We start from the raw sequence: 27,384 nt of genomic DNA, 5'->3' as shown, positions 1-27,384 counted from the left end.
CGCACAGACATTTAACTCCGACTGTAATGTCCCGTTCACGGTCGCTCAACGCCCAGCGCTCGCATTCTGCAGAAAACATCCTAAATTACCCAGCAGGACTAGCGCTTCGAGCCCTACTTTCTACTCCCAGCGTTACAGGTTAACATTTCCTCCTAAACTTTCAGAACTGGCCGAGCGCTAACCTGTAACCGGAGTCCCGTCACCGGAGAACGCCGGCGCCGTCTTCATTAAAGATGAATACTCGGCCGATCCGGACAGGAACAAAGACAGGACATTAGCTACTTTAGCTGAACAGCGGAGATAAAGCAGAGCCAGAGGAGGAACCTACCTGGAGGGTCGGTGCCTGCCCTCGGTGTGTGATCAGGTTTAGCGGCTCAGGACTGACGCACCTGAAGGCGATGTTTCATTTCTCTCAGGGCTGATCCTGATTAGCGGCGTAGCACGCGCCTAACTCCGCCCGCAACCGTTTCAGGACTAAAAATACACTTAAAGTCAGAGAGGGCGGCTTCCTCTGGCCTGTGCTCGGGCACACCTGACAGACAAAGGGACACCCGTGCACGGACCAGAGAGGTCCCTCTAATCCTCTTTTCTTCTGAGCGACGGGCCAATCACAGGCGGCTCTGGGCTCTAAGCCCGTTCCCATCCCGTCCTCCTCTGGTGTGTTTGAGGGTTGAGGCAACTGACCAGCAAAAGGCTCCAGAGTCAATTATTCATACTTATACTCTCACGGTAACCACGACAGCGACCAGCGGAAGCCCGTTTTACCTGGTTACCTGCGAGAAAAGTTGCTATGGTTACTCAAGCAAGTCAGGGACTTTTTGGCTAAGCTAAGCTAAGCTAAGCTTCTCACGTGTTTATTTGAATGTAAGAGGCAGTCAAATGCTAATCTGCTGTTTGGGAAGAGCAACTTTTTCCTCAGAAGAGCCTAAAGCGGGCTGACCCCCCCCCCCCCCCCCCCCCCCCACCCCCAAACTTTCACAGCGACTTGATGACATCTCAGCCGACGTTGCTCCATCCGGAGAGGCTGATTCATCTGGAGAGGCGGACGAACCCCAGTCATGTGACACGCACACGCACAAACACTCTGCGTTCGTCGGCAACACGCTCGCACCTGCGGTCGCGGTGGTGCGTCACAGCCGGTGACATCGTCGCTGTGGGGAGTTTGTCCCAGGAGCCCAGGTGACTCACAGCCAATCAACCGTCCCTCTAGGTGCATTTTAAAATGTCAACCGGAACCAGTTTGTCCCACTTTGATCCAGCCGCTGCTCTGGGATCAGTTCAGGAAGTGCGCGTCTCATCAAAACATCTCTGGATCCCATCCCTCCGCGGTTGCCATGGTGCTGGAGGCAGCTGCCACTCACCCGCAGGGTCCCTAATTACGGGACCGCCTGACGAGCGATCCATCTCCCGGATCACCTGCGGAACCACACAGGTGGAGAGCTGGACCGGTTTGATTCTTTGTTAAGGAAGCGAACAGCTTGTTGTGGATGTTTAAGGCCAGAAAGGTCAGCTGTTCCTCTGCCTGAACTCAGTTTCCCACAACCTGCCTCGAGCTAGCGACAAGGCTAGCGGGACATCATCAACAAGAACTATTTTAAGGAACCATTTTGGTATTTCTGTAACCTTCTAATCTCGCCTTGAAGAATATGTGACAAATGTAAAGAAGCTTTACGTCAGGAATCGATTCACTCGGTCTCCAGGGGCAGAGAGACGTGGCGGTCAAATCTTCCACGGTGATTTTCTCCACAGCCTCCTTCTACGGCTGAGGGCGTGCACGTGTCGGGAGTCAGACAGATGCGCACGCGCTGGGCATTCAAGGACAGTTGCCATGGCAACAGGGCAGCGGGGGCGCCAAATGTGTATGAAACTCGAAGGCAACAAAACGTGATTGCGCGCGCACACACACACACACACGTGTTTCACAGCGACACTGCCCCCTTGTGGCCGTTTGGGGGAACCTTTACAGAGGCAACAAACTAAAGGACGCGTTGGCGATCAGCCGGGATGATGGATCGGAGCTCAGCTCTGTACAGAACACAATAAGAACATTCCTCTCCCTCCTCTCCTTTTGTTTCAAACGGAGATGTTTATTCAGACAACCGAACACATGCCAGAAAGAACCGTTACAGCAGCGACGTTCAGCTTTCGCACTTTCCACCAGAGTCGGGGGGGACACGGGTTTGGTGGAGAAGACTAATTTATTGCCTTGACACATCAGTCTTGTGGTTGTGGGGGAAGGGGGGGGGGGTCTTCTCGCAAGGCTTTGGCCAGAGTTCGTTACAATCACCGGTTTTGGCAAAAAGGACAGAAGAAACCTGCACCCCTCTCACACGGAACACGCAAAGAGACGATAAAAAAAGATGCACTTACTGTAGGTAGCATTCACATGCAGTATAATGTGTCTCTTTCAGACTAAATTTAACATTTTCGACTATTTCTTACAGAGATTCACAGCTAATGTTGTTCAGTTCGGGGAATTATCTTACACGTAATGGCTCGTCGATGACTGGATGGTTCCGGACAGCCTGACAAAAAGGAAAAAAGGTCAAAAGTAACAAAATTGTGCTTATCGTAGTCGGAGCCAGTTCACGCGTTTCCAACCAGTCCGTGGCGTTCCAGTCAGTTGGTCCATCAAAGTAGCTTCTGGTGCCGTCGTTTCTCCGAATACACCGCTGAACCCCGAGTAGCATAATATCAAAAATAAATGCAACCCTTTCACAAAACAATGAGCAAATAAATAATAACGGGCGGAGTTCTTGACCGTGTACGTGCCGTATATACACAGTTAGCATGGCGGTATATATGTACACAAACGCTGGTCTGGGACTGGGTTTGGAGCATCGCCGACAGCAGGAATCAGCAACAGCAACACAAAAATAGCTTCTTTTTTTTTTGTTCGGCCTCCTCTACAGAACAGAAAGGTAAATAGTTTTGTTGTTTTTTTTAAAAAAAAGCTAATTTTTTTTGTAAAATAACTAGCTTATTAAAACATTGACCGACAAACACATGCACAAAGCCTTCCCCAGCTTCAGAAGGTGGCCGAGGGGAACAGCGGCCCGTCCCTCTCCTCCGTCTTGGCTCTATTTTTTTCATCTGTTTCTCGAACCTCATCACGCCGTTCACGTGCTCAGGCCAGAGACGGCGGCGGCGGCGGCGGAAGCGTCCGTGGGTCCATCCGCGTCCAACTGTCCCGTCAGCACATTAGGTCCATCTGCTCGCCTCCTCGGTACACGCTTTTGTCCCGGTCTTATTTTAGGAGCTTATGTACAGGAGGTTGTCCGCCAGCCCGTATCCCAGGCAACCAGCCATGTCCTCACACATTTGCAGGCCGTGTTCCAGTTCCTCGGCCTTCTTCGCGGTCCGTTTGTGTTCTTGAATGAGCGCTCAGTCGCTGCGGCACCAGAGGAGTTGGTGGACGTCTACCTAGGCGTTGGTTTATGGGTGGAGAGGTCGGAGTCGTACACGATCTACAGGATGTGCTTGTGTGCATGTTTGGGTGCGTGGGTTTGTGCTTGTATGTGTGGATCTGGGCTTCTTTTCTTTGATTCTGCTGTTCCTCAAACGCTCCGCGGGGGTCTCTGAAGCTCATGGGTCCTCCTGTTGCGTCCCTTCTTATTTTCCTGAAGCCGTCTCCACTTGGCGGCGTGCTGGCTGTTCGCCCGAGACCCCCCGGCGGCCGCAGAGGCGGCCGCGTTGCCCTTCGGCGTCTTCTGGTTGTTTTTCGGCACCTGGCCGCCCACGTTTTGCGTCCCCTTTTCGCTCTTCTCCGCCGCCGGACCTCCAGCCTGGAGCCACGGGCGGCTCTGGGGCGGGCCGGCCTGCTGCCTCTGGGGGTTTGGAGCTTTTGGCTGCAGAGCCGAGTTGGAGCCGCCGTCCGTCCTGACCTGAGCGTTGCCGTTTGGCGTCTTCACCCTCTTTTGTTTGCGCTCTTTCTTCCAAACGCGGTCGCAGAACTCCTCCACGCTGCTGAGGTCCGGGTGGTCCAGGAGAGAAAGGAAATCCCGATACCACAGCCTGTGCTTGGCGGACTGGTCGACCCCGGCGTCCGCGGCGGGAAGCCCGGGGAGGATGTCACCCAGTTTTTGGGCGGGGATGACCTGGAGGCTGAGGCGCAGCAGAGGCTGGATGAAGCCGTGCTCCACAGCCTGGCAGTGGTAGACGCCCGTGTCGGACTGGGCCAGGCTGCGGATGAGCAGGCCCTGCTCTGTCCGGAGCACCCGCTCATCGAACTTGATCTGGAAAACAAACCCGCCTGAGTTAAACGGCTGATTGTGGTGGATGGAGTCCTCTGAGCCGCCACACCCACCTCGAGCCGGCGATCCTCGTCGGGTTTCTGCAGCTGCCAGTAGATGAGCGCTCGCTGAGACTTGGGGCTGCACTCCAGGAACATACTGCTGTTCTCCACGCCGTACACGCTCCTGTCCTCCACGCTGCCGACGCCATCGGCGTCTTCTGCTCATCAACACAGATGTTCAAACCCATGAATCAGACCCGATGTCCCGAAATCAGCCTTTTTATGTCACGATAAAAGGTGTTCTAACCGTGATGCTGCAGGTCCGAGCACTGGGAGAGAGGATCTCCGTTCCTGATGTCCTGTCTCCTGGTTCGTCTGCAAAGTGGGACATAAAACTGGTTTGAATTCACAGGTCATTTAAAGCTTGAGCAGGTTTTGGTCGCTGCACAGCTTCCTGCCAACCGCTAGGGGGCAGTGTTACACAATGCAATACAAACCCAGTTTCAAGAAGAGGAAGTTGTTTTGTTCCCTCAAATATTCTCGTAAAATTGCATTTTTTTTTCTAAAAGAAAAAAGGTGAAGTGTTTTAATGAGCAGGCTGTGGTGACTGCCTGTGGACGTGTCTGCCCTGTTCTTAAATGTCGTGGTCATATTTAAGGTCTCTGACAGCGGCTGTAAAAAGCAGAGCTGGGCTGAGATGGAGGGAGTGGGGGCGGCAAAGGTGAGAAGCAGAAACACAAGGTAAAGGAGAACCAGATGGGCAGCTGCGGTCAGAATGTGAGTCGGGGTTTTTTTCCCTTTCTGAATATCATATTTAATCACTCATCTCTGCGTCTCCAACACGCCTCCCTCCGCTGTGCACTTCCTGCCTGAGCACGTGCAGGGCTGGGAAAGTATGCGCAGGAGTCCATCCTGGTCTCAACCGCGGGGTGTGCCACCTCCTCTGTAACCCAGCCAAGGTTGAGTTAAACCCACTGGCCCACTTCTGCTAGTGTGAGAAGTTCTGGATGAATGGGATGCAGTGTGTGTGTATGTGTGTGTGAGTGTGTAATACCGCTGGAATACAGCAGAGGTAATTTGAGGGTGTGTTATGTTCATACCTCTTGGTTGCAGTGTGAAGCGGTCAGACAGCTCCTGTTGGCTGTAATTTAGTGTGTGTGTCTGCTTGTGTAGCTGTATATTGTGTTGGATTTGATGCGTAGTCCCAGAATAAGCATTTCACCAGCAAAGTGGGGACATTTAGCCGTGTGTGGTCCTCACAGGTTTGAACGGCTGCTTGAGGGAGAAGACTTGGCTTCAAGGGTTAGGTTGGAGTTAGGTTAAGGAAATGTATCGCATCGATCAAAGACCCCACAAAGATAGTATTACAAACGTGTGTGTGTGTGTGTGTGTGTGTGTGTGTGTGTGTGTGTGTGTGTGTGTGTGTGTGTGTGTGTGTGAATATTGGCTGCGGGGCGACGGTCCCACAGCTTGAAACAACTGTTCCTGGCAAATGTTGTAACCCAGTTTTCCGAATTGTACCTTTTGGAATGATCCTACGTACATGTGGATTAAATTACTGCATTTTTTGCTCTTTTTCTTCAGCTCCAGCCACTTTCAACATCGATTAATCGATTAGCGGACGCTGTCTGAACCTCGTTAGCTGGGGAGATCGGGTCCAATTTGGTGCTTTCATCCACAGAAGTAGAAATTCCAGCGTGCTGACAACAATATGACATCACTGCTTGTTAACCGGCCCGTGGAGGTCAGAGAAAGCAGCCTGCCCAGACGCCCTTGAGCAAAGCGCTATCAAGCCAACTGCAACAGCACACTGCAGGTGCGCTGATAACTCCCAGGTGCACCCACGCGTGACATCATTAACACAAAAGCCCCGGCGCCGTGCGCAGGAAGAGCTTGAGCTCAGCAAACACTGAGGGGAAATAAAGGGCAAATATTTAGCCAGCGAGCGCAGCCTCCTACCTCTTGGCAGTGGGAAAGTATCTGGAACACTCGGTGCCGTCCCAGGCGCAGTAAGGGTCCCGGGCCAGGCAGCACTCGGCGCAGGCTTTCCCGTACACCTCGCAGCGGTGCAGGGGCATCTGCGAGACGCCCAGAGCCGAGCCCAGGTACAGCTGTTGCTGAAAACGGGGCAAAAAAAACGGGTGTAAAACTTAAGAATCCTGGGCGGAAGGTCGCAGTTAAAGGTCCTGGTTTAAGATTAGGGGTGAGGCCACGTCTGTACCTGCTTGGTGGACAGCTCCATGGCAGTAATGGGGGTGGGATCCTGCACAAAACACACACACAGGTGTATAAATCTGTAGCATCCGAGGCTACAGCACCGCTTCAAAATGCTGCTGTTGCGACATCATACCCTGAAGACGGTCATCTCCTCCAGCACCACCTCCTCCAGGTCATGCCAGCTCTCCTTAGGGATCATCACCACCTTCAGCACTGTGCCCACATCTGGAAAAATGGCCGCATGTTAGCGAAAATGAAAGATTCTTTAAAAAATAAGGTTAAATCGTTGCCACTGACCTGTGCCGATGAACATGACATCATACTGTCCGTCCTCTGCCTCCACTCTGTCCACCACCAGCTGGGAGAACTGGTAGTCCACATCCGTCCGCACCATGATGGGGCGCCCGCCTATTGGGTGCACCGGGTTGTACATGGCCGGATGACCCCTGGCGAAGGTGATGACATCATCAGGGAGGTCTTTGGTGGAGTCAAATCCTCCGAACGTCTTGCTGGGACACTAAGGATTGAAGAAATGATTCATATTTGTGTGTTTGTGGTTTTAATTTGACAGGATTTTCCAGTTTTACTGGCAGACTCACAGTGCCAGGGCGGGGGTAGGGCACCCTCCCTTGAAAAGGCACCCACTGGTAGTTGGGTCCGTCTCGGTGGGCGTACGGCCCCAGGAAAACCCTCCTGATGTCAGCCATGTTGTACATACACACAGCTGAGCCTTTGAAGATGTTACTGAGGAGCAAGAAGAAACAAGAGATGATGCATCAAGAGTCTGGTGGTGAAGAGGGGGGGGGGGCGCTGAAAGGACAGAGGTGACGGAGATGAACAAAGGGGATCGGTCCCACAAGGCAGGGATTAGGGGCTCGTGAAATGCTGAAGAAAGACGGCAAAATGACCCGTCATCACGCAAAGATGGAGGAGAGCGAGGTTGTCTTTAGCTAAGCACAGCAACGACAGATTGGAGGTTCGCTCTGATCGCCTCCAGCGTCATGAGAACAGACAGGAATTTGGGCACCACACCAAAAAAACAGAGACCTGGCGAGCGCTCGCTTGATGGAAGCAGGGAAGCACGCTCACACACACACACACACACACACACACGTTCACATCAGAGTCATGTTCCAGGTCATCCTCACTGACTCATAAACTTGAGGTTCATCGGAATATTCCATAATACTTATTCCAGTAGACACTGGGAGTCTAGATCTCGGCTCCAGTCACCAATAGCACATCTCCAGAGATCTTCTTACTGATATTGCAGAATTTCCAAATGAATGTCGGGGTGACCTCATCCGAGGAGGATCCGTTGCGCTGTTTTGCCGATGTTTGTAATCGTTTCCCTGTCGCCCGGATGCTCGTTCACCAGCTTTTATCGCATTTCACAGATGCCGGCTGTGGATTTGCACGGACCTTTGCTTCTGCGGTGACATTCTGTGACGAGCCCTTGTCTGGCTGACTGCAACGGGAAGTTGTATCGGTCTAATTAGGGACGCGGCTGGCATTCCCACAGCCGTCAGCCCTCACTGGAGCGGGAACGATGAATGGATTAGCATTTAAAAATGTTAATTATAGAGAAATTCAATTAACTCCAGGGGTACAGAACAGACACTACCACGTCTGGGCTTAAGAAAGGCGGGATGCCCAGACACACACACACACACACACACACACACACACACACACACACACACACACACACACACACACACAGGAGTCAAACATTGATCTGCCAGTGGCAGCTTCTTTAAGCCTCATTAAGCAGTGATATTAAAAGTCAGCCCCTCTGAATCGTGACCCCCATACATCTGTGAAAACTGGCCACTTAGAAAACCAATTAAACCACTCTAATTCCTCAATGCACGGTAATTGAATTTTAAAGTGCACGTTTCCACGGCGGCACGGGCGCACATGTGCACCGACCTCTTGTTCTGGGTGCGTTCCAGAGAGCCGGACGCCGGCCTCCCGGTGCAGCGCACCTGTCGGTGCACGTTCCCCGGGCGCCGCCGTTCTATTCAACCGTCTTATCGTTAGCGGTGATTGATGGCGACGTGTTTGTCCTTCTTTTAAAGCTAATTGCGAACGCTACTGGACACAAAGCCCCCTCCCACCCTCCCCCCATGCAAATTTATCATAATCAGGATAAGTGCCTCCATCTGCGCCATTTCACATCACTTATCTGCGTCTGCCCCGCGCCTTCGCCTCTTCACACGGACGCCCGGCCTCTGCCGCCCCCCTTTAAGGCTGAGGCGGGAGGTGTGCATGAATATCACGTTTCCCCTCACCCCCCCCCACCCCTAATCTGATTTCCCCATAAGCCCTAGCCAAGGTTTCAAAGGAGGGACAGGTAGCGCAGCAGACGGGGAATCAGCCTAAAAGCAATCTCCCGTCTGAAATCCGCCAAAAGGGGAGAGGAAGGAGAGGAACGCAAACACAAGACACCTGTAAGTGGATTATGGGAAGGGAATTCTGTCTGGGAATGTGACAGGGACACTGTTGGCCGCTCACATCAGCAGTGTCGTTTTCTTTGGGAAATTACACGAAGTGTCTCAAGGGCACGAACAATGAGAATTCACGATGGAAAGAAGGAAAGATCCAGCGTTTTAATACGGAGGAAATAACCTGCCTCCTGAATACACATCTGCTTCTCAAGGTCTCCTGGTAACAGATCATCAAAACAAACGTGATCCTGCCCACATCTGTCAGGAGATCTTGGCCCCTCATCATGCTGGTGCCGTTAAAAAACCCACCAGTTCAGCTTTTATTTCCCCCTAAATTAAATAACATCTTGAAGTTCAAAGGTCGACTCATGCAGTCAGACATTAACGAGCTTGGTGTTACATCACTGTGTTACCATGACAACACGTCGGTACCTGGATGTGGTGAAAACAGCGTAGATAACCGGGTTCTTGGGATCCTTGGAGCTCATCAGGAAAACGTCCTCTGTGGAGAAAAGTGAGGGTGGATTAGTGGGGACATCTGAGAGGAGGTGGCCGTTTAAGTAGGGACGATGCACTCACGCAGCTCGTCGAAGTGCGTGTCGATGCCGTTGACGCCGGGGACGGAGCACAGCAGCCGGGCCTTGAGAAAAGTGGTCCATTTGTTCACCAGACTCCTGTGGCCCCCCATGTCGTTCTGCACAAACACACACAACGTAAATTTAAAAAAGTCTGACCTCATTTCCTGCTCTGGACTGGGCTTTTGTCTGCGTGTTGTTACCTTACACAGTTGTCCGATCCTGGAGATGGTGGCCTTGCCCGTGTGCTCGCCATCCATGGCGTTCTCTTTAAAAAACAGGAAAATCTTGTCGTCCTCCGGGTTGTCGCTTTCGGGTATCAAGTGCACGCCTACGAACCTGGGGTCTGCAAGGAGGAAACGCCATAAATCCTCACTGATTGACACAATGTAACACACAATCGGTAGCAAGTTGTTACCTGAATAGACACTCTGGCCTGTTTTAGCATGAAATAAGCACATTTTATGCCTCACAAACATCGCGTACACATTTCTTTCCCCTTCTTAAACCATCCATCTTCTGCCCCAACTCTCACCCCTATTTCACACCTCCCAAACCAATCCCCCGTGATATTCTGCAGTCACGGCTCGGTAATAACAGCCATGCACTTTATGCTGTTACAGTATCTGACTTCACCCCGAGCCAGCGCTCCCTTCCTAAATCCCACATAACCCCCCCCCCCCTCCTCCCCCCCCTCCCGTCTGCAGACCACATCCGCGCAAACACACGCGGCTCAGGCCGTCCCGCCGTAACACTCGAATAAATTTGTCTCCTCTTTTAAGCGCGATGGGGGATCAAAGCTGTGAGGGACGCAGCCTCCGGTGGCCGGAATTTCCCCGGCCTTTCCCGGGAGGACCGTCGCAGCAGTCCCCGAGTCGCCGCCGCGCGTAAAACGAGCCCGTCTCAAAAAGCTCCGGGTGTTAGCAGAGAAACAAGCAGTGCCGTGTTACGCCCGCCCGCATGGCCGTTTAAGATATAGAGTAGCTGTGAAAAAGACAAGCGTGGCCAAAGTGGGAAGCGGATTTATAAGTGTCGCGCGGGTGCGAGACCGCTGGTATGAATCAGGCGTACCCCACACAGGCGTCGTACCTCCACTGCAAATGTGCCGTTAAATCCGAAAATTTACGAACGCGCGGATTAGCTCGCGTACGGAAACAGGCGTCCACCAGTGTCGCCAGCCGCTGAGGTCATTCTATTCATCCCCCATAATTCCCAGCTACAAACCGCTCTATTCCGCAGCCTTTTGGCCCACGCCGGCATCAAGTATGGGGGCAATAAAGAGCGAGGAGATGTGGAGCCAAAGCTAGCATTTAATCTCAAATCCTTTGGAAAAATCAACTGCTATTAAGATTCAGTCCTATATTTCATTTGAGCGCCACGTAACCTCGCTGCTGAGGACTGAATAGAACGTCTCCATGCCAACAATGGACTCAATCCAGAATCTGAATTTTACCTGAATGGACACAAGGTGAAAGATCGATGGGGATTAACTCCCAAAAAGTTCTTTATTAATATGTCACAGCCATCATCACGGCCCAGGGGTGGCGTCTGTGATTTTTGGGGGTGCCGGGGGGGAGGACTGGGGCAGAGGGAGCTGGAGGGAACTTGACTCCACTACAGGAAAACAGCTGAGAGTGGATTAGTTCTGTGGGAAAGTGGGGGGAAAAAGGGATGGCACAGCTTGAGGGAAAGGTTCAAACTGACCCTTTGTGGCTCCCTAAGTCCTCAGCGGTGCCGACAGATAGCAAAAGAGAGCGAGCAGTATACAACGCTCCGCTGGCCCGCTAATCTCAGCAGCACAGGCAAAGCCAGAGGACTTTTGCTGAATGGCCGCTGATATCTGATGTCCGCTTATGAATGAAAGTGATTGGCGACTTGAGGCTCGGGAGGGACTTTAATGCTTCAAAGTCCGCTGAAAAGATCAGTGGGATTTTCCCCCCTCCGTACGGGTCAATGGCAGGACTGTACTTCCAGTCAGTTCAGTCGCTGCGGTTTGCGGGGGCCATAATTGTCCCATTTGACTTTAATAGTCAGTTTTGGTCATACTTGACTACAGGAAACTTATTGGAAAATTATTTTAATATATATGTGCTTTGTGTGAAACATTAAAGTGTGTATTTATTCTAAATTGACATATATTTAAATGATATTAAGTTATAGGAAACAGAAAAAGTCCTACATATTAGATTTTTATACAATAAAAAGTATGTTTTTTCACTTTTTAATAATAATAATATTACTATAAGGCTATTAAATGAATACAATAAAAAACATTAAAAGGCATTATTATCTTCATACAATAAAACATTTGTTAAAACAAAATCTCTGACATTTTTATTTCTGTAATCTTCTGTAATATTCCCTCATTTTTTAAAATGACTATCCTTTTAAAAAATGTTTTGGTCTTTGTAATCTGGAGAAAAGCAGCTCATGCGAAGAGAATGTGGCTAATCCACTTTAAGGAGTTGCAATATTACATTTCACTTGCGCTAAACTAACCTGTCACCGATATTAATGAACATAAAACTGATTTACATGTTTGTATCTTTTATTACCGTTGAGCCATCTTGAATCGTGCTGCTCCGTTCTGATTGGGTGATGATCTCCCAGGGTACGGAAAATAGCAAAGTCCCTTCCCATGAAATCGGCAGATGTGCCAGAGTACAGCTCTCCATCTGGCAGTGAGGGAGGCAACAAATGTCCGGTTTGGAATCCAGAGTTTACTTCCTGGAACTAATCAAGGAGGAGATCAAACTCACCGATCAGAAGTGAAGCCGAGAGCATTTTGGGGTCATAGGGGCTTTTCCCTCGGCCGTTCTCGAAATGCAAGGCCAGGCGAAAGACGTTATCCTGCGGTGGGAAAGGGTCAAAGTTCAAACGGAGGCCAGCAAAAGCCGCCGTGGTTCTGGCTAAAGGTGCATTTAGAGGGCTCGTTTCAAATTACGCCAAACTGAAAGTGATCAACAATAAATTGTGCTAAATAAAGAAATAATTGTGAACACACTTTCAAATCACCGTCGCCACTCATTTAAATTCAAAGGAGCTCCTCCGTCATTCAAATTAGCACGTTGTAAACAGTCCGTAGCCGAAGCACAGACGCCTGCTGATGCACTGATTAACCTCCAGACCTTTATCGGGATGACTGATTAAACTATTATGTCGGGAGAGCTTGTTCAATGCCCCGTCATGAATAATTAGCAATTCACACACACACTGTTGAGAGTGTAATCAATGAGGGGAGTGATTACTGATTTGTTCAACATGGTGTGTGTGTGCGTGTGTGTGTGACTACTTGTTTTTCTACACAGATGGGGTCTTTATTCTCTAAACAGCACCGTGGGGTCTCACAGTCTTTGTGAGACCGGACAAATTTTTAATATTAATATCACTAAAATAAACAATAACACAGCTGTGTTCAAGCTGGCCAGGTCCCTGCAAAGATAGCTAAATGTGTAATTGCAGTGCACAATTGTGGTTCCAGGGGACACTATTAGATTTTCATTAGCTTTACAATAGCACTATCCCTTATTCCCCTGTTGCGTTCATGACTTATTAATGAATGAAGAAATTACTTTTGCATATATATAAACTGATTAAATGTGCAAAAACAATGTGAGTGTTACCTCTGCTCTCTTGCCCATTTCCAGGAAAGCACAGATTGGGTGGAAGGCTCCTGTGCCACAGATGTACAAGTGGGTCTGGTTGTAAGGCTGTAGCACGCGGATGAAGTTGTTGCACTCTTTCTGAAAAGGAAAGAAGATAACGTCTGCTAAAACCGCAACCATGCACTCATAAGGACTCCTACACAAGTGAGGTCAGTATGAATCCGCCTTTGTTTGGACGGGAGTCAAACCTGCGTGCAGGGTATAGTTTCCATATCATAAAACTCAAATTACGTTTTTATCCTTTGTGAAAACAATGTCAACACTTTGGACACAGACAGCCCTGGCATGATTTAACTGCAAATAAAGACAAATTGGAAGCAGACAATAACAGAAAACGGAAAACCTCGGTTGGAATTCCCTGTCTTGTGGGGTATTTCCACTTGGTTTGGAAAAGACTTATGGAAAGAAATGAGTCTCCATCAAGGAAATCCCACCTGCAAGCCTGGGCAAAGCTCTCCTGGATTTTTAATGATTCCTGTGTTTGAGCTTTCCGAGTGTGTTTGGGTTGGCGGTCCGGAGCACATCCAGAGTCCCGGCGGTGTGAGACTGTTTATTAGACCGCTAATCAACAGGATTGGCTAATATCGGAGGGTTATTAGTGGCCTGGAGGAGTTGATTTGGACACATGTGTTTAAGAGATTAGCCTGGGATTTGCCTTATTATACATACACACTGAACAGTCACCGAGTAATTAAACGCACATTTGCTTTGGGATTTGGTAAAGATTGGTAAAGCAGTGCATGTCACACACAAGCAGTGCATGTCACACACACACACACACACACAGCAGAACCATTCCTCGCTCCGTACTTTGACACATCCTTTAAACCTTGCTGGCACATCATCGTGTTGAATGTTTGGGATCGCGTTTTCAGCCTAGTAACAAATTGACTCTGGGATCACACCCTGCAAACATCGTCCAACACTCATCCAAAAACACACGAAAACGCCCATTCGAGGGATCGCGGCCAGGACGCAAACGAAAATATGTCCGACTCTCGTAACTGAATCGGCCTGAGCGGGAACCAGCTTCACCTGTTTCAGAGGGGTCGTGGAAGGGTCTATTGCTTACGTGGGAGTAGTGATTTCCTGAATTCCGGAGCACGTAATTCCTTGGGAAAACACGAGCTTTCAGTTTCAAACTTACCGCAACTGATCGGCAAAGAATTCCTGTCTTCACCGAGCTGGCTTATGCGTCTTTATCTTAGAGCTCGGCCCCGCTGACAGGCTTCAGAAGTTCGGCCCGACTCTCTTAAATCTCAAGAATCCACGTCTGTTGCTGCACATTCGCGTCACAATCTTTACCTTTTTTATGGTACCACACATCAAATGAAACGCTAGCATGTTAGCATTTCCTGCTGGGATCTAAAGTGCTGGATATCTTTCACCACCTCTGTTATTATTAGCCCACAGCAGCGCTCCAAACAGGCTGACCTCAACCCCGCGCTCTCCTGGATCTCAGACTTAATGACTTTACCCTCTGTGCATCGTACTTCTGCAGAGCAGGAGCGCCGTCATCCTCCCACCCTTTATTACACTTTATTATACACACATCGTCGAGTGCTCCCGATGTCATTTGGGATTTTACGTGGCTGTTTGCAGCGGTTGCGTCTCGACCCTGAGGTGCCCCAAACAAACAAACCACAGACAACAGAACCATCTTGAGGTGGCGGTTACCAAATGTTAAATGCTGTGACATCATCCCACTATTATTTCTGAACTTGTGAATAACACGTTGCTTCATTAACTGTAATTAGAACTTTAGTGTAATTAGAACTTTAGTGTAATTAGAACTTTAGTGTTCACGAGAATTATCATTTCTCTTTTTTTGTAATCTAAGTTAACTGGCAGAGCAGTTATTGGATAACTTTTCTAATGAGTTAATTTATGTATTATTACACTTTCAGAGAAATGTTTTAAAATTAGGGCCAGAGATTATTTTTTTTATCTTGCTTCTGTTAGTTTTTAAAATTTTAGAATAAAGAAATAGAACCAGAAAAATTATGTTACTGTTAAAAATTATGTTATTGTTAAAATATCAATAATAAAAGTTAATATCGTCATTTCACTGTATTTATTGGCCAGCACACTATCATTCCTTTAATAGTAAATGTGATATTTATTGAATAAAAATCACTAGATGCTATTAATTAAATACAAAATTAAAGTATTTAAAATAAAGTAAAGAAATGTACATTTATATTAGACATTTTAGTGCATTTAGGGCAAAAATCTTAAGCATTTCTCATGCTGCTGTTGCTTTTACTTGTGGATGAGTTTTATATAACAATGTTTTAAAACAAATACTTGTAACGGCTGAAGAATTCATTGGAAAAGACTTCAGACGGTCCAGAAATAACCACTCTACTCTCCAGGATCCTTTGTTCGCTGAATCAAAGGCAACGACCTGGAAAGTGTTGTGCAGAAAATCAGGCATGTTGGTGGGCAGCTGTTACAGTTGCTCCGTGGCTATAAAATGTGGTGGAGGAGGAATTGTTTGGGGGATGTTAATACCTTTGTTATGTCTCAATCAGGGTCCGTTCTGTGGTGCCTTCACTCTCACGGCCTCGTTTTTAGGAATAAACGATTTCATTGCATGCGAGCACTTCATCATCGTGTTTTTCAAAAATTATTTGGCCGCCAGAACAAATGTTGTTACCACAGAGCCTTGAACCAAAGGTGTAGTGTTGCTTGTGTGGTTGCGACTTCGCGTCAGACTCAGAATCTGTAACCGGACCGCAGTAAAGCCCCCAATTCGCAAGGACGCTACAGTTCTGTTTAGCTCACAAACCCCGTCGCCACCACGCTCCGGAATCGCCCGGCCGTGAAATTGAGACCGGATCCACGGCGAGCGCCTATCCAAACAGCAACGGCACGATAACACGCACTTCTGCAAACAAAGTTGCTGCCACATAGCAAACGTTTAGCACACGTGAGCTAACACACCTCCAAAGATAACGCCGACTCGGGAAAAACACACCAGAAACGCACATATGCGCACAATCTGAGGCACATGCATAAACATCCGCCCCGGAGCGGCTAATAACCTCTGAGGTAATGCCTCAACGTGCGCGTTACAGCGACCAAACATCTGTCATCCAGCGTGTTTGTTTATAGGTGTCAGGGGAGGGGGGGGTCTGTAGGGTACAGTGGGCTTTAGAGCACATTTGTCATTTTTCTGAACTAATTTCCTTTCTGTAAATTCCTCGCTGGAAACGAGAAACTTCCTGGTGTTGACGTCAGCAGTCATATGGGCACCATGAATGGGGACGTTAAATCATTTTTATCGCCGTTAAACATTTATTCGCAATTAAATGAAACCTGTTTTAAGTGATTTTTGTCTTTACAACGATCAAAACTATTTCCTTTTCAGTCTTTAAAACCTCTAAAACAGAAACAAATGACCTAAGAAGCTCAAAAACTAACAAAATACCTCAAAAATGTCAAATGATTCAACGGCTTTGGTTGGAACATACAAAAATATGGTTTAAATTAACTCTAGTGAGGGTGTAAATGAACTCTGGACTCACCCAAAAGTCCTTCCCTGCCCACTTGCACTCATCCCTTTTGGAGGGAGTGGCGGGCCACGCGATCTGTGTGGAGAGAAGGCGTATTTGAGAGGAGGTAAAGAAAAGGCACATTTCATTAACACACACATTTTCATTACCAGTGTTGCATGTTAAACACGATCAATTAGAAATAGCTCAGGAACGACTGCGAAGACAAACACACGGAGGGAAAAGTGTAAGAATCTCCCCCTCGACTCTGGGCCCCAGCCTTAATCCACACTGTAAATTTTGAACGCGCACTAGTGTAAATTATAAGCACAGGCTGAACTCTGCACATGAAAGTTGCAGGGAAGTCAGGGAATGATTATATCAGCGCACAATTTATTAGCAACCGAGTTGAGTTGTGCGCCTGCTGCCACACAGATGTGGAGGGTTGCGCGGTTTTTAAGAGCGAAACAACGGAATCCGCGCAGATAAAGTGGTTGTTTTGATTGCTCCATCGCTATTTTTGATCCGCGTTCAGGACACAGCTAGAGGGAAGAGAATGTTCTTCCCACCTGCAGCAACTGCACATTCCTTTGCACTTTCATAACCCAGCTCGGCCCCCCCGCGTCCGTGAAGCTGGACCGGTTCTGATAAAAAGACGGCTAACCTCGTCCGGGTGGCGTAACACAATTACGGGCCGAGACAGACAGTCGGAGTAATGGAGCGAAGAGAGGAGCTCGGATAACAGCCGCTGCAGCCTGACACGGCGCCTCCTCCCTCAGCCTCACCTGCTTCTTGTCCCGGTTGATGTTGACCAGGTCGAAGGAGAAGAGGTGGTCCTCGGCGCCCACCAGCAGCCTCCCTCGCTCCTCGTCCAGCAGGAAGGTGTCGTAGCTGGAGCTGTTAGCCAGGCCGTCGAAGGTGACCAGGTTACTGGACTCTAGCATCTCTGCAGGAGGAGAGAAAAGAGATCTGTGAGAAAAACGCGGGGCTAAATCCCAGGACAACAGCAGTAAAAGGTCGGATGTGGAGTTTGATTTACAGCTAAAGCAAAATTAGCTTTTTCCCCCTTCTTTTTCCACAGACATCAGCAGAAAGTTAGCGCAGCATGCCCCAATCAGGGATACACTTCTGACTGCTCAGCCGTGTGATTGGTTGAATAATTCATTCGGCCGGTGGTGGGGAAGGGTGTGTGTGTGTGTGTGTGTGGGGGGGGGGGAAATTTGTCATGTAGCGCCGGTCTGAGCCACGTAACTTGAAATATTTAGTCGTTTTTATTGGATTCTCCATCTGCATCTGTAGCCAATTGCACCGTTTATCATTATCAGTGTCACCACGCGACCACACGGGACACACGTGCGCACCAGAACTTGTATATACAGTACATGTATGTGTACGATTGGTGGAGCGCTCCCCCGCCGGGGCTGTGATTGACGGGCCTCTATAGGAGCCATCTGCGCCCACTCCCAGTGTGTAAGATCTTGGACATCTGTGTCGACATGAAAGCTGGGTTTGATGGGAGGGGAGGTGGGGAAGGCGGTATGTGGACCGCGTCTGTGTACAGACTACCAGCGGGGATGGGCAAGGGGCGTGAGGGGGGGGCTCGCCACCTAATACAGAGCGCTGCGCCTCATCTGCGTCTCTCGGATGTCTGTTTGAGGCTGGAGAAAATGGCGTGGGCGGGCATGAATGGAGGTCTGTGGGAGCGCGTTTGTGTGAGAATTTGGTGTGTGCCGCAGATGGGCTGAGTGGACGTGTGGCGTCAGGTTTACGTCCACTCGTGAGGCCACACAGACAGAGGGGGACCTCCAGGGGGCCCTGGTGCCTTAGGGGGCACGAGGTGGTGAGACAAGTACCTAAGGTGCTGTTAAGGCCCGCCCACTCACAGGAAACTCAAAAAAAACTGCTGATCCGGACAGGAAATGTAATAAATTCACCAGAGCCGCTGATTGTGGTGTGGAAACCAATCAGATGGATGGATTACTGTCAGCCTCCCAACCGGAGAGGTTGATGTGATTCCCAGTGGAAGGAAGTGCTCTAAAGCCTCTGTGGTAAAGTGAAGACAAGGAGCCAGGGAAGGCCCGGAAAACTGGGAACGATACTGAGGTAGAAGTACAAACACGAGGACAAACATTGTTCTCCGTCTTTTCATCCCTTTCCATCTTGGCTTACGCCGCATCAGCTAAAAAGCGAGAGTCTGGAGCTCGACCCAGGAGCCGGGAACATGGTCCAAAAAAGGCAGCCGTCTGAGGTCGGTCATGAAAGATTTACCTCAGATGGGCCAGAGTCTTTTTTTTTCTCCGTTTTTCTTCCTTTAAAAAACTGGAGAACACATGGCGGCGTCTGACAAAGACGCAGCACACGGAGAGGCTCGACCCGAGCCCGGATCTGTTTGGAGAAGAGGAACGAGGCGGGCCAGCGCAGAAGGACCTCCAAGTCAAACACGTACACGCTCGTTTGGAAATGATGAATGGGCAGAAGTGGAGAGAACAGCAGAGCTCACACAAAACACACACGCAGGAGGAGGTATCGACACGAAGCTCCACACACCCTGACACGCATGTTCCATTCATATTGACCTAAATGTTTACACTGCACCAATTCTCCCAGGACACACACACACACGCAGATCTACCCAGTCTAAGTAAACCAATCAGCAGTTGTGCTTATGCGGCATGAACCAGTGGAACAGCGAGCACACTCAGCAGCTTCTACAAGACACCGCTCAGACCTCCACACACTCCACGAGGCTAATCAATCATGATTAAAGTCATAATCAGGATTAGTCTGACGTTGCCACGTCGGATTGTCAGTAAACATCTCCTGATCATTCTATCAGGGTCTCGATCCTTTATTCAACAGATTTCCTTTATGTTAGCACGAAGCTAACAGTCGAAACGCTGATTCATGTCATTTTATTGCGCCCAAACAAGTAATTCTTTTGAATTATTTGTCTGGCTGCTTTGCTCAATCATGGAAAATAACCTGGCTCCTGGTTTATTTTTTTTTATTTTTATTTTTTTCATAGATATTAAAAAAAGCCCCGGGGATGAAAACCAGTTACATTCAGAAGTGCAATTGTCTGTGGAGTACTCTTCACTCCCCGTCTCCAACCAGGCAGGCATTTTAGACGCCTACGCGCCGCGCAATCGCGGAATAATGAAACGGCGTGAAAGAGAGGCGACGGGGCATTAAATGATGTTTATCTGGATGCGCGTAAGGCGCCGCTCCTCGACCGTGTTGGAGTGACGCGGAGCATAAAACGCCGGCTGGAGGGGAACACTTGACTGGCTCCAGCCGACGGGTAATATTCCATTAAACTAATGCAGCATGGTCAAAATGTGACCCTCTCCTACTCTTATTTTATTCATTTCCTGTGCGTTGCCATCACACACACTCTTTATTCCCCCCACTCTACCTCTGAATGTGCCCCCCCCCCCGTGTGTGGATGTGTGTGGCGGCGGCCTCGGCCCGCAGGTGTCGGCGGGCGAGACGCTGGAAACGCGCAGAAAAGCTTTGCTTAACAAAGAATGGAATATTATCCTGAGCTCAAGGATATCCACACATGCCTGGAAAGTTCGCTTCCCCTCCCTCCCTCCGCATCTTTTCTGAGCAGGTGTGGGCTGGTTTCCATGGCGACCGGCGGATTTCTCTTTCAGGTGCGGCCGAGTGACGCTCTGACGGAGAAACGCGCAGCCTGGCGTGCGCGCAGGACAATTAAGATGTGCCGTTAAGGGCCTAAAGTGGAAATAAAGTGTTGATTGATTTGAAAGTAAAGCGCGGAGCATTCAGGGACATTTAATACCTGTGTGAATACGCCTGCGCTCCGCCATTGTGTACGTACGCCAGGGACTAACGAGGAACATGTGGCCACATCCCAAACCGCAGAGGATCTATTTAAGAAACCTAAATATGTGTTGATTCTCACCATAAAGCACCATTCATACTTTCCCGACCCAAAACGCCAGAGCCGCGGCCGCACGGCATTCCTGCGCCGTCTCAGCGGCGGGGGAGGCAGAAAGTGAGTGAGACACGTGGAACAAGCAGGGGGGAACTGTGGAGGAACAAAAGTGGAACCGTTTAATTGGGTCGCGTCGCCTCCTGGACTGCGGAGGGTGGCGTTCCACCAGCTCTGCGACCGCGGGCCTGGCCGCGCCGACCGCGGAGAAACACACGCACGCACATACACGTTTAGCCCCTCTTCCGTGCCTCTCTTCATAAAGAACACACAGAAATGCAAATGCACGTTTTTGCAAGTAAAAAAGAAAAGCACATAAAGGGGGCTATGAAATGGGCCGTCCAAGCAGGCACCGTGTCCGCCCGCGGAGCCGTGCAGAGAGGCGGCTTGATGGATGGACTCTGAGAGGAACCAGGCTGTGGTTAACGTGGTCATGTCTGGAGCCACTGCCTGTTAGCGCAGCCTGTCAGCCGCATCGTGTAACCCGATGTCAGCTCTGCAGTTTTATTAGAAATTAATGAGGCAGGGCTACACATCCCCGCCTGTCCCGGGCAAACTGTGACAGTGAACGCAGCGGGGACGCGGACGCGGACGCACAGTCCCGCTCCATTATTTCACAAAACAAGGCTCCGTGTGATAAATGAACGCAGCGTCTGCCTTTGGAGAAATGCTTTCGCACTGGAAAAATGACAATACTCAAAAACCAAAGCCCTGAAATTATAGACTTTGGAGGATTTATGTTTGCAATTTCCCCAACGTGGTGACCTAAAATTTGACATTTGAGGAGAAGTGTTTTCAGAACCGGCCTCATTATGTCTAATGCTGCGTCTGACATTTATGACAGGGAGAGGAAGAACAAATCGGAGGGAGAGAGGGAACCAAAACGGGCTAAATTAGAGGCTGGCCGAGGCTGCACTCGTCTGCCGTCCATCCGTCACCGGGTCCATCTTTCCGCGGAGATGTCCCCTCCGCTTGTAACACGACTCTGTTCGCAGTGGACGGTGCACCCCTTTCTCCGTCTGACTGACGAGACCAAGCAGGTGGCGGCACCCATTCGTACCCGCCATTCAGCAATCCGCGCCGCGCTGTAACCCAAACCCACGTCTCTAAACACAGATGCAAAGGCGAGGGACATTTTTCCGCCCGTGCGTGTCCCTGCAGCGCTTACACATGTTAATCTTTTAGCTAACACATACTGCGCTAAAGGCCGTTGTTTACTTGGCTGTGGCGACAAACGGCGTGTGAGGATAATGGAATATTTTATAAATACTGCAGAATTGTGGGACACTCGATAAGCACGAACACGGGCGTCGCCGCAGGTGTTGTCCGAATGTCGGACGTTATGTTGTGCATGTAGCATGTGTTGCAGGGAGCATAATTGTATTTGTGGAGCTTTCTAAAAACTGGCAGTTAAGTAGGTTTCGCTGAGGAGTCGTAGGTCAGATTCTCCCAAACTCAGTCGGATCGGAAAGGGCACGTCAGTCTAGCGTGTGCGTGAGGCCCCGCCCCCTCCATAGGGTCACACAGATTCGGCAGCAACTGGATTTTTTAACTGGAGTCATTGCACAATGATGGAGCTGGGAGTTTACGGAACGCTGCGGTCAGGTGTGTGAGTCGGCGTGAAAAAATGTGATACATGCAGATGCTACATGGGGGCAAAACCGCAGCATGAAAGACTGGCCCACGTTTGGAGCGCGGTCGAGTGCAAATGACGGGTGTAGTTTAGGGCGTGTGTCTAAATGGAGCAGAGAAGAAAGGGAGCGCATCAAAAAGGGGTAGAGAGAAGTAAACTGGAGAAAACAAAACTAGCACGCGGTTGAAGATCTGACTCAGGGGCGAAGAGAAGGAACGATAAAGGACAGATGGGACACGGAGGATCACCTCCGATAGTCAGAGCCCTCCGAATGGACACAAAGGAGCTTCTTTGTGCATAAAAGAACAAAATACGCAAACAACCACCAGCATGCAAACACATATTTCCATTGGCCGGCCCACCCACACACACACACACACACACACACACACACACGCACACGCGCGCGCGCGAGCTTATTATGTGGCCAGACTGAGTGCGGTTCCACACCGAGTGTCTATTTTAAAGGCTTGTAAGCCAGTTTTCAGTGTCTCTGTCTGTCTCCGTCCTCCCTCCTCAGCTCCGCCCACCTCCGTGGCCACGATAGCAGCAGGATGTCGATCACACAGCGGGTTCCACAATTACATACTCCGCCGGTTAATTGTCGGGTTGTTTAACGAGGACTTTAAAATGGAGCCCGCGGGGTCCTTCCTATACTGTAGGATCGGCCAGAGTCCAGGCGCATGTCAGTGTACGTGCATTAATTGACCTTTAGGGGTCAGCATTGCCCCTGCCGGCCACCTGCGCCACAGGTGAGATTCAGGAATTTACGGGGGGGGGGGGGTTTGTTATCTCGCTGTGATAAACCTGCATGGCCGGACATTAGACGGTGGCAGAGACGGTTTTAACTTCGTCTGAGGTTCGGGTCTCCTCGGGTTTCGCCTTCTGGCGGGGAAAGTGAGAGCTGCTCTAGTTTCAAGGAGAGGAGAAAATCATTACCCCCTGTGATCGCGGCGCTGTCCCCGTCACGGCACATCCGTTCAGCCAAACGTCTAACTGACCCCGCCGGGAAATCATTCACCGCGCGCACGCCGCCCCAGCCGTCCCACGAGAGGTCATTTTATCTACCTGCCTCCATTTCTCAGACGTCCCAACTCTCAAAGTGCACACTCTGCAGTTGTGCAGCCGTCCTTCCCGCCAGGAGAAAAATCATTCTCCTCAACCATCCGTCCCCTGGAGGAGACTCATTTGAGGAGAGTGTCACTAGACCTTGCTCTCCTGTCCCTATCCTCCTGCGAGGTGTTGGACACCCCTCCCCGGAGGCGTCCTCCTCCTCCTCATTTATGTGTCTTAATTACTATGCTTGATTCGTGGAGGGAGAGGGGATGACTGACACGCCGCTTCACAACCGGGCTCTTTCCTTCTGCACCTTCTACTGTTCGCCTGCCAGCTTAAATGCAGACGTCCGCCACGCGTTCATCCCTCCACCCACCGCGGCGTGGGCGTTGACCGTAAATGGCTCGCCGACAGGCATCGAGACAGCGGACACCTGTGCCTTTATGTCACATGATCACTCACATGACGGCATGCACACGTGTTCAAACAATCGTGAGGGGGGTAACGGTGTTGAGGACGAGCCCCGAGGCCGCGCAATTCCTTTCTATCCGTCCATGTTTACATTTTTACGGTTAGGCTTAGCTAAGCTATAGCTAGCTCCATAGGAAACGGAAAAAACTCCAGGCCACTAGGTGGCAGTAAACCGTGTGGTGCTTTTCTGGTTGAACAATGAGGCCTCTGGAAAAAAAACTTGGTGGCTTCGCTAGCATGACACACTCATGTGTTTAATTTAACAGGTCTCTGATGTGTCTGCGGAGCATCAAAAGCACTTTCTTACATAAAAAAAAACGCCTATGACTTCACAAAAGTGAGATGAGCAGAAACCCGGGTGTCAGATATTCTAAATATAAGCCCTCGGCAGATCTGGCAAGTTCTCGACTCGCAGAAACTCGCAGACTCAGACGCCACTTTACAGTCTAAATGGAGGAAATCACAAGAGCAGGTGTCGGGCGCTCACGCCGAGACATGGCAGGAACGTTCGCACGTATAAACCGCGAGGCGCTTTTAGCTTAAATAACTGTACATCCGCACACTCCCTGCGGACGCTCATCCATCAGCGCTCGCTCTGACACCCGATGACACGTCTCTTGTCTTGCATTGTTGTCAGAAGCGTGTTGGCTTGTCAGGCTGATTGGTGACGAGGATCACAAAGGGGCTCCAGGAGGGAGCTATATTCTTTAAACAGATGGCTGAGTGAAGAAGGGGAGACATTTTCCCATCATGCACGGGGGCTCGCTGTTGTGCGAGCTGACATGATGGCGCCCGAGGGATGCCTGACTCCTTGCAGGTAAGTTCACTCATGATTCCTTCCAGATTTATCCAGCCTGCGTGGTAAATGCGTGTCATCGCCTCTCTTCCGTTGCTGATATCTTGACCGCGGCGAGCGCGGAGAGGCGCTAAAAAACAACAGCCTCCTAGCTTTTAACAATAGATCCCAACACAGACAATCGCAACAATAAAAGACAATAAGCTATACCATGATTACAAGTTGGGCTGCGTCTATAGGCCGGAGCGCCATATAGAAGGCCTCTAAACACACGTTACACCAAATATCTCGGCTAAACATAGACAGCGAATGAGAGTGACAGACATCAGGTTGGCGGAAACCACCAGCTCTTGTTTTCCAGCAGCACGCCATCCTGTTCGTAAATTTTTGGAGCGTGTGTTTTACAAAAGAAAGAGGAGGAGAGGAGGGAGAACCGACTCCAAGCGAGACAACTGGCAAAAATGCCGCTATTTATTGCGATGGGAGATGAAAAGGCTGCTGTTACAAAGAGCTTGATTTAGTGCTGGGTGTGAGCGAGGAGACAAGAACGAGGGAGAAAAGAGGAGGAGGAGGAGGAGGAGGAGAGGAGCGGCGCTCCGCAGTCTCCCCTCAAAATAACACAGAAGAGGAGAGAATAACATGTTTGCTGGAAACGTCAGAAAAACTTACACGTGCGCGCTGCAAATAGACTTCCCCGATGCTAGCGTTTAGGGCACATGTTGAGCCAGCGTGCACGTATAGTTCCCTGTTTAAGCTAAACTCTGCAACGGAGTAATTAGGAGTCCCGGAACCTGCACGCCCCCCCACGTCTCATAACTGTATTTCGGGACAGAGGCCATCAAAGTCCAGGTTCCGCCGCCCGTTCAAAACACTTAATGGATCCGTACGGGGACGGCGCGAGGCGGAAAATTGGTGCGGGGGCCAACGTATACATTAAACTCCGAGCAAGCAGCCGTCCCTCGGCATATGGAACCAATCTGACTATTTGTTAGAAGAAGAGTGAATTCCGCGAGACAGATGGGAGCGCACGGCGGAGAGGAATAAATGAGGTTAAACACAGACTTAGATGCTGTTTACTGACCAAGATGGAGGAGTGAATAAGAGACACGGGCAGGAATAGATTCACAGAAATAGAAGAGAGGAGGGAAAAAAAGACACTCCAAACAAGAAAGAGTGCATGAAAAGGGGAGCGTAAAGAGCAGCCGGAGGCAAAAACAGGCTGGACGGGCTGCTTTGAAAGCACCACCGCTGGTCCGTATATCCCAGAGTCTGGGGGGGGTTCGAGGGGGAGGTCTTACCTTTGTACGACAGCTTTAGCCTGGGTACATTGTGCTTGGGCTTCGCACCTCTGCCCGCCTGCACCACGCCGCACAGCAGCACCACAACCCCAAACAGGTAATCCATGGCGCCCGTGCGCTGCCGGCCGGCCTCCGCACCAGGGGCCGCTGGCGACCCCCCCTGAGTGGCGCCCAGGAACGAGGGGTTCACAGAGCCTGGACCGGTCCCGCTACCTGAGCCCCTGGATAGAAAAAAAAAAAGTGGAGGTTCCAGGGAGGAGAGGAGGTAAAATCCCAGCTGTGCTCCCCAGCTCAGAGGAACTTCAGCAACGTGGAAGAGGCTTCGGAGGGGTGCAGCTCACATGGCTCCCCGTGTGGAGGTCCAGGCTCTACAGTCCCCTGGCTTATCTGCTCCCCTCCAGGTGAAGAGCTTCAACCCGGCGGAATGAAATGAGGATTCAAGCCCGAGCGTCAAAGATGAAGCACATCCACAACAACTGGTTCTTTATCTGCAGATCTCTTATTTCTCCTTATCTTCTGGCTTCTTCTCTCTGAGCAGACACTCACGGCAGCCCTCTAATCCCCGTGTGCGGCTCCACCAGACTGCCGGGGAGAGAGAGAGAAAGAGAGAGAGAGAGCTACACCATCCATTGGAAGAGAGGGGAGGGGAAGAAGAGCGGAGAGAAAGAAGGGGCGGGATGTCTTCAGAGCAGCTCTGAGACCAGTTTGGTGGATAGTTGGGCTTTTATAGCGCCGTCTCTCCTCCACTGACTGTCTGTTTTTATGGCTCATCCTCACTTTCGTAACATCATTTCCTTCTGATTTTGCTACGAATCATTAACCCCCCCCCAAAAAAAACAAAACTGAGAGATTACAGGAATATTATTAACACATTCAGATCTAAAAGTTTGGGAAATAATCAGTCATGTGAAAAGATAGATTAGAGCTGATGCTGTTACATTCAGGGGTAGAAATAATTAAACTATGGCTTCTTCTAATGTTGGTCAACAAAGTCATCTGGGTTTTGCTTTTTTGATTTAATTTATTCTCTGATGCTTGAGCTTTCCTAAAAGTACAGGAAAAGGGGGGGGGGGGGGTAATATTTTATCTTCTTTAATAAACATTTAAAGGATTGCTTTTTTTTTTTTTAATCTTGTGTGTCATTTGTTAAGGAACGGCTTCAAAATGCTTATTTTAACTTTATTCAATTTCTTTCTTCCTAACGTGAATTTCAAAATAAGCGAGTTTACTTTCAGAAATCAGATCTGGATTTAGCAGGGAGCAGGACATTAACGTTGCTAATGCCTTTAGCTGATGGAGGGGGACCCACATCAAATAAAAAACTTAAAAATAAATAAGAAAATAAGAAAAAATGACATCCTCTAGTAAAACAAAGGTGTCTTGATGCATTTTATGTTCCATCTTGGACACGATCTGCTGACTGTCTAATCTGCTGCAGATGTCTCCCCCCCAGTTAGGTCACTTCATTACGGGATCTTATCAAAGGGAAGTCTCAACACACGTGTTGCTAGTTAAGTCCGATCCTGCGTCTGGTTAA

At 49.7% G+C, this 27,384-nt stretch overlaps 1 protein-coding gene across 1 annotated transcript; it reads right to left on the bottom strand.

Annotated features, from left to right (window-relative positions):
- Window positions 1–2,066: 2,066 nt before the first annotated feature.
- sema3aa (sema domain, immunoglobulin domain (Ig), short basic domain, secreted, (semaphorin) 3Aa) lies at window positions 2,067–26,885 on the bottom strand. Its single transcript, XM_057021943.1, has 17 exons — window positions 25,848–26,885; window positions 17,424–17,584; window positions 16,672–16,734; window positions 13,100–13,219; window positions 12,236–12,326; window positions 12,032–12,151; window positions 9,680–9,822; window positions 9,481–9,595; window positions 9,334–9,403; window positions 7,051–7,195; window positions 6,749–6,968; window positions 6,585–6,676; window positions 6,456–6,497; window positions 6,194–6,351; window positions 4,542–4,609; window positions 4,307–4,452; window positions 2,067–4,235 (listed from the first exon to the last, which is right to left on the bottom strand). Exons 1-17 carry the CDS (start codon window positions 25,951–25,953, stop codon window positions 3,558–3,560), a joined length of 2,538 nt encoding a protein of 845 aa, XP_056877923.1. The 5' UTR covers window positions 25,954–26,885; the 3' UTR covers window positions 2,067–3,557.
- Between the last annotated feature and the right edge of the window lie 499 nt (window positions 26,886–27,384).

This window comes from Takifugu flavidus, chromosome 22, assembly GCF_003711565.1.
Source record: "Takifugu flavidus isolate HTHZ2018 chromosome 22, ASM371156v2, whole genome shotgun sequence".
Taxonomy (NCBI): Eukaryota; Metazoa; Chordata; class Actinopteri; order Tetraodontiformes; family Tetraodontidae; genus Takifugu; species Takifugu flavidus.
The sequence above is the reverse complement of the archived record's forward strand: the minus strand, read 5'-3'. Positions and strand labels throughout refer to the sequence as shown.